The 12,390-nt window shown below is 45.6% G+C and overlaps 1 protein-coding gene across 1 annotated transcript in view; it reads left to right on the plus strand.

Annotated features, from left to right (window-relative positions):
- Nucleotides 1-3,914: 3,914 nt before the first annotated feature.
- Nucleotides 3,915-12,390, plus strand: part of ST8SIA5 (ST8 alpha-N-acetyl-neuraminide alpha-2,8-sialyltransferase 5) — a 51,985-nt gene continuing 43,509 nt past the window's right edge. The window contains exon 1 of the mRNA XM_019531809.1: nt 3,915-4,078. Coding sequence (XP_019387354.1) covers nt 3,930-4,078 — 149 coding nt within the window. The 5' untranslated portion in view covers nt 3,915-3,929. The remainder of the gene's footprint in view (nt 4,079-12,390) is intronic.

Genomic DNA, 12,390 nt, shown 5'->3' on the forward strand with positions numbered 1-12,390 from the left:
GGATGCAGTACTCCAGCCGCAGCCTCACCAAGGCCGAGTACAATGGGGCGATGGCATCCTGAGATTTACTTGAGAAGCATCTGTAGATGCAAGCCAGGGTTTTATTTGCTTTACCAGCTGCGACATTGCGTTGGTGACTCATGTTCATCACGTGGTCAGTCATGACCCCCAAGTCTTTTTCAGCAGTGGTGCCTAGTGAGCATGCTTCAGGTTTTATTTCCAGAGGTGGAGTACCTTGCATTTATCGGTGTTGAACATCATCAGGATTGTGTTCGCCGACTTACTAAGCATATTGAAGTCAGCCTGTCCTCAGGTGTGGACGCTATGCCCCAAAGTTTAGTGTCATTGGTGAACTTAGCCAGTGCACTTTTGACACTGATGTCCACCTTGTTGATAAAAATGTTGAACAGAACCGGTCCAGAGACGGAGCCTTGGGGGACACCACTGGTCACGGAGCGCCATACTGACTCGCTGCCATTGACCATAGGCTGATAGGTGCATTCGCAGAAGACAGGGTGCAGGGGACATTCAAAGATGCTGGCAGACTACTCACTAGTAATGTCTAACACTTCTGCAGAGGTCCCATGGACTTGCATGATTCTTTACCTCGGAAAACAGGTGTAGGCTGTTGTTGCAAGACCAGAGCCCAAGGCAACACCAACACCCCCACTCTGGAAGTCATGTAGCAGCTAACACTGCCACTGCTCCTCCCCTGCTAAGTTTTGGGGCTTGTGGGGACCCCCATGGACAGGATGACATGGTCCATGTGCCAGAGGACTGCTGTGTGGGGCTCATCCATGACTGGACCTGGCATGTGGCATTTGGCCTCAGCACTGGTATATGGGGTTGGACCTGGCACATGTCCCAGACTTGATGTGTGAAGCCAGGCTCTGGCCAGACCTGGCATGTGGCTTCAGATCCAGTGTGTGGGGTCGGTCCATGTGCTGGATCTGGGTTATGGACCGGCTGTACTTCACTCATCTGGCACTGGAAAGATGCAGTACCATGCATCTAGTGCATAAAAGTACATCCCAGCGGGGAGCACCACCACTGCTGTTTTAAAAGAAAATGGCAGGTGCCACTGCAAGTTGTGTGCGACTGGCCCAACTAGGCATGTGCTAAGAGATTCTGCTGGATTGATTCCCTTAGGATTAGTTGGAGCAATGCCTCCCTTATAGCTTCTGATTGGGCTTAAGTGGGAGTATGAGCTGAGCTGCGCCTGGCCCATTCAAGGCTGAGCTGCTTCTCAAGCGCAGGCTCAGGGGTGATCTGATGGCCACCTATAAGTTTATCAGGGGTGACCACCAGGATCTGGGGGAACGTCTGTTCACCAGAGCGCCCCAAGGGATGACGAGGTCGAACGGTCACAAACTCCTGCAAGGCTGGACATAAGGAAGAATTTCTTTACTGTCCGAGCCCCCAAGGTCTGGAACAGTCTGCCAGCGGAGGTGGTTCAAGCACCTACACTGAATACCTTCAAGAGTAAATTGGATGCTTATCTTGCTGGGATCCTATGACCCCAACTGACTTCCTGCCCTTTGGGCAGGGGGCTGGACTCGATGATCTCCCGAGGTCCCTTCCAGCCCTAATGTCTATGAAAACTATGTCCATGTTCGAAAACTGAACTTCATATGCCTGGGGGACTTTCAGGTAAAGAACTGCATGTAGGCTTTCAGGATCACAAACTTGGATTTAGGAGGTTAAATTTCACTTAAATCATTTTTGGGTCTGGCCCTAAGTATTAACTCATTTCTTTGCTTCATAATGGGTCCTTTTTTAGTGAAAATCAGCTTATTCAGAACTCAAAGTGGGTCTACTCTGAGCAACAACGGGGCTTCTAGGTATGAAATACTGACATTTTTGGATGATAAAGTTTGTAACCCCCCCCCCCCCCCCCCAAATCTGAGTATTGAAAAATTCCCTGAACACAAAACTGCAGGGAAAGACAGAGAAAAAAAACTTTCACCATTTTCTCAGAAATCTGCTCCCATTTTCAATTCAGAGGGGTCCCAGAGAGACCTGTTTTATTCTACATCTTTTAAAAACTTCTGACAGCTCCAGTAATGTTAGAAACATTCTTCTAACATCTTCTAAATGTCTAACATCTTCAGCAATAAGTAAAATTAGTTCATTGAAAAGGTACAACATGTGGATGAACAGTGGTGACAAATGTTTGCAAAACATTATGTTTTAGGGGGGAAGACATCAGATTTTGTTAAATCTTTTCCTTTGAAAATTTCTTCTTGGTTGTAACGTTAGGGTGTTGGGTCAGTAGTTGATGTCTCCTGTTCAGCTGCGAGAGTCTGCATTTGCCATCGAGCGAATGCTGCTGTATTCACATGGTTCCCAGTAGCCTAGAGCACATAGAAAATAGGTTGGCAGTGACAATGCAATTGGACTTTATACTCCTATGCTCCTTACTCATTAGTAAGGTATGAACATATCATGCTAGTTACGTGTGTGCTACTCACTATAGCACCTGCCAGTAGGCAAATCAAGAGAGTCAACAGTACGAGCTAGGCAGGTACTGCAAGACCAGCCCTGTGAACGTTTCCCTCTGGCTGTTTGGGTTGATCTCCTTGTTCGCTGTTTGCACCAGTGGGATTTTATGCACACGCGTGTTTGGGGGCTGGCTGTTTGTCTCAACGCCTGCATCAGGTTGTGCACAAGGGTGTTTATGGCCAGACGACAGGGCTGGTTGTTCACCGTGTGCTAGTCATCATTCCGTGAATGACTGCGACCACAGCACCCAGGGTAATTCGGCAGAAATCAGTGTCAGTTATCCAACTGGGATTCATTAGTACTTTAAAACAACAATGACAATCAAGGGAGCAGAGAATGTGCCTGCTGCTTTCTTCAGTCTGGAACAAGCAAACTACTACCATCTGGCAGAGAAGCATGTCAAGTTGTCCTCTTTCTCGGCTCTGGGGAGGAAGAAAGCCCACAATTTAACATGCCCTAATGGGCTTCTCTACTTCACTGCGTACTGAGATAATAGTTCTCACTCAGACCAATGGAAGGAGATGAACTGGTAACTTTAACCAATCTTGCCATAAAGCCGACGAAACCCTACCCAGCTGCTTTGGGTTCCCTTTATTTTTTGATCTATCAGCCGACAGTTGTGTACCCCTAGACCCTTCTCCTTCCAACCAACCCAAACTAGTAACTATTTTTTACTGAGAAAAGAGCATTGCCAACGTCAAGCATTAAACATTAGGAGCCTCTCCCTGTCCCCTCCCCTAATCACACACTGGGCTTTAAAAAACATATTTTTAAACCACCAGTGGGAGTTCTCTTTCTATGCCTTTCTAAGAAGCACGTAACCACAAAAGTGGATGCATTTGTTGAAATGTTTCAGTTCTCCAGTCAGGGAGCAAAACCAGTATCAAATGATTTGGGCAGGCAATCAGAGATCATGAATAATGGCAGGAAGTGGATCTCGCGCTGTTTCCTAGTGTGGCCCCCAAACCAGAGAATGTATTTAGGTTCTGTCATTTTTAACAATTGATTCTGGCTGTAAAATTGCACTGTTTTTAATATGTGGCCCTGTGGGTACAGATGTCCTACCAGGCTAGATTTCAGTGCCTAGTGTCTAGCTGTTTGCATATGCAATCACTTGTTTTCTTGTGCACCTTCCTATTTGTGCAAGTGACTTACCCACTTGTTTCAGACACCCATATCTCTATGTGCAGGATAGATGCTTATCTTGAAAAGATTTCTTCTAATTCAAGGGGCGGAGGGGGGATGGATATGTTGGTATTAGAAAAAAGTGTCCCAGAGAAGGTTAAGCAAAGTGAAAGTTAAAGCCGTAACCACCTGCAATTAGATGACGGTGAGTTGTGGTTTTCGGTGTTTCTTTTCCCTATGGGTATCGTATTCACAGTGTTAAGAAAGGGGCAACAGAACACATTCTTGAAAGAGTTAACTAAATGAATGACATGAAATATCAACTGCCTCATTTTCTTATTAGAGGGCTGCAGTTTAGCTGGGCGAATGGAGAGGAATTGGCAAATTGGACCGGCACCTTTAATTTCACGGATGACGGAGCAGTGAAGAGTGGCAGTGACACAGGTACAAGGTACAAACACAAGAGATTGATTCTGGAGGGGAAAAGGCTGACCAGGGAGGTCTCTGTTTGCACAAGCGGGGAGTATTGTGTATGTAAAAGGCCTGATTTAGCAGTGCTCTCCGGTGTTTTTGCCCTTTTCCTCGTAATGCAGAGGAACCAGAACAGACTGATCAGTCTGTCCCAAAATATTTACAGAGTACTATACAGGAAAGGCAGGTTTTTTGTGATAGAATGTGTGATATCTTGACCATTATAGCAAGACATCACCTGATGACTTCCTTTATTTCCACTGCTTTGAAAATCTCTTAAGGAATATCCAGTTGAAATCACAAAAAGGTTAACTTCTATATAAGCAACACTGAGGCCCTACATGTGTAGTGTTTGTTAGTCTATATGTTACATAACACAAATAGGGATTCAGTGGAAAATGAGTTGTATAATAAGGTAATTTAAGTCGTGGGCCTCAAGTATACAGTCAGCTTTTGGGGTACCAACACTTATGTCCATATAGAGTCCCTTACATGTCATGATCCACTTACATAGGTCTAGTTGTGTGTTGGGGCCAATACTTGAGTTTTCTTTATGGAAGTCTCACTTTTAGGATGTGAGTTTTTGTTCCCTTCTGGGGGCTGGCCTACCTGATTAACGAGTCTGCTGCTGCACCTAACTAGGGACTGATTTGTTTAACTCAAGCCACAGAGGTTTTTGTGTTTAGAGCGGAAGCACTCGGGTTCAAGCCCTGCTGGGGGTCTGGGCAGAAGTGGTGTGTTTTATCAAAGGGGGACTTAAACTGCGAGTGCCCTCATCTCCTGTTCACTTCAAGGGAAGGCAAGTGTGCTGAGCATCTCACAACTCCAGGTACAGTAGCAGGGATGCTCTTAGAAATGCAGAAAGAAAAAAAATAACACAGTAGTAATCAAAATAATAAAAGAGCCTGGACTTACTGCCCAGGTATGAATGCAGCTGTAGTCTTCTTGGATAAATTAAGGTCTTTGTGAGAAGTATCCAGCATAGAGTATTTTGGTAACCCTAGCACACTCCAGCTGGGCACTGATAGTATTTCAAAGGCGAGCGGAAGTACGAAGGCTGCTTTGCCAGAAATCATGCAGTTACACTCAACTCGAGCAGCCCTGCAATTCCTGTTACGGCTCCCTTAGCTGCAATGTGATACCATATCAGTGCTACCAGCCAGTCATTCTGTTTAAATAGACAAGGGAGCTTTAGAAGAAGAACTAACTCAGCTATGTTTTTAACACAGGAACAATGGAAAAAAATAGGTGGTTTACATATATATTTCATTTTTTATTGCGCTTGAATGACCTCCTTTGTGTATGCATTCACAGGCGATGCATTGAAAGTCTTCCGCCTGGGCATTTAGCATATGAGAAAACTGAATGAGACACAAAGAAAGAAATCTTACTGCTGAGATGAGAGACTGAATAAATATAGCTTTCCCCCTTGAGGCACGCATGATTGAGACAGCATCCTTCAGCACGGGGTTGAGAAGGGAGATAATCCTTTACTGTGACATATAAACCAGTTACAAACCAAAAAAAGAGATGCTGCATTGGACATGATCCTCAACCCACTTACTTCCCACCAAATTGAGGGGTGTGTAGGATCAGGCTTATTCTGTCATACAAACAGGCTCTAAATGTGTAATGCAGATCCAAATTTCAAACCTCTCTGAAGCCGATTGCCAGGTGCACGTGTGGACCCGAGACATTAGGATTTTGTGCTGCAATTAAGTCTGTACCTACATCTGTATTAGCTCTGTTTGTTAACTGAACATACATAATGCAGACAAGGATGCTGTATATGTAAGTATGAAACGGAGGTCACATGCTGAGCAGCAAAGCTGCATGATAGATTGGGCTTATTCTGCACTTTTGCCCACCTCCCTTATCCTGTACTCACTTGATATTTCCCAAGGGTTTGGTCCTAATTTTCAAGTCCACCAGCATCTTCAAGCTTCTGACATTTATTGAAAACTACCAGCCATAAAAATAATTCATTTTTTCTACCATACATGGAACTTGCTTCCTAGTTTACATGGGGCTGACTAGCTAGTTACATGCACGCACGCGCACATACACGCTTATTCAATAAATCTCTCTCTCTCTCTCTCTCTCTCTATATATATATATATGGAGCAGATGATGCGTTAAGAGATGCATCTCTCTCTCTCTGAGACACAACTAATGCTGTCATTGCCTGGGCACAGGATGGGCTCTGACCACTGCCTTTGTTAGCTGATGTTGTATCTCAGAGAGCAGCTGGGTTATAACATCTTTATCTGTAATATCTTTGCTGAAGATCAGTGTGTCACCAGCTGCATGTTTGGACCAGAGAGAGAGAGAGAGAGACATATATATGTATCTCTTAATGCATCATCTGCTCATTAGACATAACCCCTAAGGCTTATTATACATATATGTATAATGAACTTTGAAGATTATGTCTAATGAGCAGATGATGTGTTAAGAGATGCATAACAAATACAATCCATTGCATAGCTCTTCAATTTATTGTGTGATAGCATGTTCTTATAAAGGGTAATGTGTCTGGGTTTGGATCTATATATGTATGAGTATGTGGATATGTATATGTGGTATATGTACGCACATGAATCCACATACACATGCAATTTGAATAGCTATAATTATAATTCCATATCTTTCTATAGCTCCAGGTTTATCAGAAGTGTGCTTGTTTATAACAATTATATATGCATATAATCATGTCTATATATTATATAAACTTGTTAATTATATCACTTTTGTATATCATATATAGTGTTGTAGTTTGATAGATGGTTCCAGGCTGTGAGCAAATTACCTGTTCCACAAATAAATAAGGATGAGGCTCTTCTGTCCTGCATAGGGCTGTTGAAAGGATAAATGTATTAAACATTGCTCAGATCTTGCTGTAATGTCAGTCATGCCAGCACCATAGACAGGGAGAGTGTTTTGCAGACAGTCGCATATTCCTCAGGCAATATAGCAGAATATATTTTTTAAGTAAAACCATCGATCCACGTTTTTGGCATTCATAGTGAGAGGTACCGATATGCACAGGAATGACCTGCTTTCATGCTGTTTCTCAGATTACCTGATCTAATACTGGTCAGTTCTTTCTATACCCTTTGATTTAGTGTATAAAAATGTGTAGGAAGCAGTATTGTCAATATTCAGAGTTAAAAAAATTAATTGCTCTTCAACCCCTCAAAAACATAAGACTGGCTTAAAAATTATGTCATTTTTTAAAAAAATGCAGTAAATTTTTGTTTTTGTTTTTCTTTATTTGCCTTCTTGTTACTGAATCTTTGGGGATTGGGGGGGGCACATTTTCAATTTTTTTTTCCCTGCAACTCATGAGGGATCTGGGACTGTTCACCTCTCAGTCTTCCTTTGCACAGGCTGATTTGATAGCTACCTACAAATATGTCAAGGAACCTAGGTGAACAACTTTTCCAAAAAGTCCCCCCCAGGAAGACACGGACCAATGAATGCAAGCTAGTCGAGGAAAAGTTTCAGCCGGGCACAAGGGAAAGCTTCTTTTCCGTATGGGTAACTAGAATCTGGAACACCTCTGGCAGTCTTTAAGAGAAGGCTGGGCAAATACCTCGTTGAGCTCATTTGAGCCCAATTACCTCTTGCCTATGGCAGGGGACCAGACCTGATGATCTTATAGGTCCCTTCCTGTCCTCCTGCCTCTGATTCTATGGTAGAATGTAATGTGATCACATGAATCCAGGAGCTGGAGCTTTGGGAAGAATGCCAAATATCTGGAGAATTATGATGCAGTTGGGGGAGCTGGCAACACTACACAATATTTATTTCTTGGTTAGATGATTGACATAGATGTTTTACTTCAGGTTCCTTACTTCCTTATTTTTTGGTACAATAGGAAACGGGGAGATGCACCCGCTATTTCCAGTTGAAATGTCTTTGGAAAAAGAGAGAGTGTCTTAGTAATCTACCATGTATTGACTCCCTTTGTTACTAGGGGAGCAGTGCATGTACAGTACTTGAAATCTTAACCATCGCCCTCATCATCCTCTGGGTGGGATGCTGTTCTTTGGCGGGCTTTGGAATTGGTTGGTGTCTTTGAGCCTTTGGGTCACTGGTGTTGTCATTGCCGGGGCACCGGATGGGCTCTGACCACTGCTTTTGTTAGCTGATGTTGTATCTCAGAGCGCAGCTGGGTTATAACATCTTTATCTGTAATATCTCTGCTGAAGATCAGTGTGTCACCAGCTGCATGGTTGGACCAGAGGATACCCATGAAGGTCTTAAGCTTCTGCAGCTGCAGTCTTGTGAATATGCATATTGCAGTCTCCCAGGTTAACAAATCTGGGGTGCTTCATGTTGCCAATACAGTATCAGGAATAGTTGCATTGAATCACCTTTCATATTCTTGCATTTTCTAACAAATGATTTGATTTAAGCTCTCAAAACTCATTGGCCAGAACAGTAAGACTCACCATATAGGACTGGGCTCTTAATAGACAGAGGACCAACTTGCAGCTGGAAGGAGAAATGGGAGTGTGGCAGGATGACCCCTAGGGGCGCTGTGACCTCCCCTAGCGCCCTTGCCTACTGTGCCAAGTCTGGGTCCTTAACGCATCCCCCGTCTTGCCCGCCACATCTTTGATCTTATTGGTTCAATTAAGGAGGCTGCCTTCCTGCCCTTCTCGGCACGGGGCTGATCTTACTATACCGGGATTTTCTCCGAGTTCCGGTGCTTGTCCTCTCCCGGGGCCTACTCAATATATGCGCCCCCTCCTGGGGCGTCTTTCTGACTGCGCCCCTTCTTGCCCAGCCTGGACTTCCCAATGGGCTTATTCCCCTCTCGGGGCTTCGTATCTCACAGGCAGTGCCCCGCTCGGGCCTGCCTCCCTTGTGTTCCGCGGCCGCTCGCGTACCGGCCTATTCCGCGCTCCCCGCGGTCTCTATGCCCGCACTCGGGCCTGTACCCGCGCCTCTCGCGCTCTCTGCCCGCACTGGGGCCTTTGCTCGCGCTCCTCACGCTCGCTCGCCCGCACTGGGGCCTTCTATGCCCCCACTGGGGCCCTTGCTCGCACTCCTTGCGCTTGATGCCCACACTCGGGCCTGTGGTCGCGCCCCTTGCGCTCCCCGCCTGCACTCGGGCCTGTCTATGCCCGACTCGGGCCTATGCCCCACTGGGGCTCTTCCCAATTGGGACTTCCAACTGGGGCCTGTCCTGGTAATGCCCACACTGGGCTGGTGTCGGGACCCCCCGCCACTGCTTAGACCCACCTTCCTGGGCCCGCGCCCTATTGGGCTTCTGCCTTCTGCTAGACTCTTCCTGAAGTCGCCCCACTGGGCTCGGGTCGGGACAACCCCACAACGCGGCACCCTCTGTGGTGCCAGGAACTCCCCCACCTTACTCTTCCACCCCTACAGCCTTGCCCGGTCCTCCGGTGTAATAATCACAACTCAACAAAACTATACGCCAGCCGGCTATAACGTGTCACAAGCCCCCCGAGCTTATAATACCAACTCCGCTCCATGCTGGCTCTCTCTCGTACCTCCGTCAGGGTTCTCGCTACCTCTGCATCATTGCAGCCGGTCAGAGTGGTCAGGCTGCAACCGTTGACTCGGGCTGCTCCTGCTCCTGCTCCTGCTCCTGCTCCTGCTCCTGCTCCTGCGGCTGTCTGGAGGGAACTGTCTCTGGCCTCAGCCTTCCCTGCTTATGAAGGCCAAGCCCCGCCCCCTGGCAGTCAGCTGATCTAATCAGCTCCCATAACAACTGGCACCCGCCGCCTTAATAAGTGGCAGCTAAGCCATTTTCTATCGTCAGTAGCAGGCACCCTAGTGCCCTGCTACAGGGAGGAACCCAAGCCATGGCTTGAGATGAAAGAGCGCAAGCCAGTGATTGGGACTAGACATAAACACGTATTCGAAAAACGCCATTGTTCACACATGATGTTATGAACCCTGTCTCATGCTTTGAGATGCCCCTTAGGGGGTCATATGGATGACGAGATCAGCTGCTTGTTTCAATCAGAGTGATGGGAACAAACCGATTAACGTACGCAACCAGTAGTCTATTAAAAAGAGGTCTTGGAAAAGACAACTGGCTCCGTCGCTGCATCTCACAGAGGAGCTGATGTCTTGGTGCAGTGACCTTGAAAACAAAGAGAAACCAAAAACTCTTCCTTGCCAAACACTAGATCAAAGATATTATTTTTAGAGCCATGCTGATGTTGCTACATTGTGTTCTGGAAAAATGGACAGAAGAGCATACATTAAATATCCATGTTACTAACCAGGAGAGCTCCTCTGTACAATCAGGAATTGTGTAAGATGATTCTGAAGATATGCATACCTGTAATATTGACACCAGAACTAGTCTATTGGGTTGCCTGCAGACCGGTCTTACTATGGATGAGTAGATAAACAGAAGAGTACTGAACTTCCATTTTTTCCCCTCAAGAACTGCTATTTCTTTAGTTCTAGATGAAACCTTTACCACTGTTGCAATATACAGATGTCGAACAGTGTCCTAACAACAGCACAGATGAGCACAGGGAACAATTCTGCACATGGATCAATTTGTTCAGAAGTCTGTGGTAAGCAGCTGAGCTAAGACCCCATACGATCCATTAATGAAGTGTGAGAAGATAAGATTAAAATCAGGATTGCTTGGAGCAGAAGGTGGTACACTGAGACGCAGGAGGACACAGACTAGGGGCACTTACAGTGGTGAAGAGCACGTGCCCAGGGACAGCAATCATAACGTTAACTGTGCCCATGTGTAAACTGCCTGCAGACCTCATGGGGCTTTGACATGTGAAGATTTAACAGAAGGAGTCACAAACATTGCTGAGACTCAGTCAGGAGCACAGTGCAGGTTAGGGTCATTGTGGCTCTACAGCCTTTGTGCAGAACAGCAGCTAAGAGCCAGAGGCTCTGCTAATAAGAAGCAAGAGCATCCTGAGTTGGGAGTTCAGATTCATGTCAGTCAAAGTATCCAGACTTTTATTTGCTTATTAGCTTTTCACGTGTGGATGATTGGGTGGCAGTGCCAATAGTCTCCTGGCACTGCTGCTGCTGGACATAGAAAACCATGGAGAACACTGAAATGTTCCTGGAAATGGAAAGAAAGAAGTTAGGCAAGCATTTCTTCGAAGGGTTGCTTCTGAAAACGGAGGGATGTGTCAGGCGACGGGTCTCAAACTCTTTAGGCTCAAGGCACCCTACAATAAATGCATTGCACCCCTTGGTAAGCTTGAGATTCCCCTTGACAGAATTGAGACTCCCCTTGGAAAAAGTCATCTCTTAGTTTTCACTCCATTTTTGACTACAGAAAGATAAGAGAGCAATTCTTGTGTTGCAAAGAGCTCAGAAAAGTTTACAGCAGGTCAGAACATTTTTAATACCATGGATTCTTATTTGAAGTAACTAGGTTTATGCTGTGAATCATGTTTGCACACCTACCAGTGCTAACATGGTGTGGCACCCAGAGGTTTCTTGAAAGGATCTCAAGACGCCCACAGCACCCTGGTTGAGCGTCACTGGTTTAGGGGGTTCAGGTCTGAGAGGAACGTTGTGAATGTCTCACCTGACCATCCGCATCAGCCAGGACATCGGACCTGATCCTCAAGCCCGTGGCTTCTGTTTGAGCAATAGCATTTTTTTAGAAAGTTCACTAGCTTTTAAGTGAGAGAGAATCCACCATGTCCCCCTGTAAACTGTTCCAGTGGCTAGTTACGTGCTTTGTTAATGGCCACGATATTTAACATCCGAGTTGGCTAGCTCCAGCTTCCAGCCGTCAGAGCTTGTTACGCCTTATTCTGCTAGATTACAGAGCCATCTGCTATCTGAATTCTCATCCCTGTGTAGGTACTGGTCACTGCTTAACCTCTTGGAGAAATTGAAGTAGATTTGACATCTGAAGGGTGAGTTTTTACATCTCAGAACATTTTTGCAGCTTTTTTCTGAGTCCTTTCCAATTTGTTTTTCACATCCCTTTCCAAGAGCTGATACTGAATCTGGATGCAGTATTCCAGAAACAGTGTCACCAAGGCAGTGTACGAAGGTGATCTCCCTCCCTTCCTTTATATGATATTCCCCTGCTTATACATCCAAGAAGGGTACTTGCCCCCTTAGCTTCAGCATCACAGGGAATTCCTGTCCAGTTGATTATCTGTCACTACCAAGTCCTTTTCAATGTCTCTGCATCCCTGTGGGCCCATTTCCAAATGCACCTATCCATCCCTATCTGCTCTTGCTGCCACTGTCCTAGATTGCTGTGATATTATTTGGCAGGAATCATCAATACATATATTGATC

The sequence above is a fragment of the Crocodylus porosus genome, unplaced genomic scaffold, assembly GCF_001723895.1.
Source record: "Crocodylus porosus isolate Cpor-Errol unplaced genomic scaffold, CroPor_comp1, whole genome shotgun sequence".
NCBI classification, from domain to species: domain Eukaryota; kingdom Metazoa; phylum Chordata; order Crocodylia; family Crocodylidae; genus Crocodylus; species Crocodylus porosus.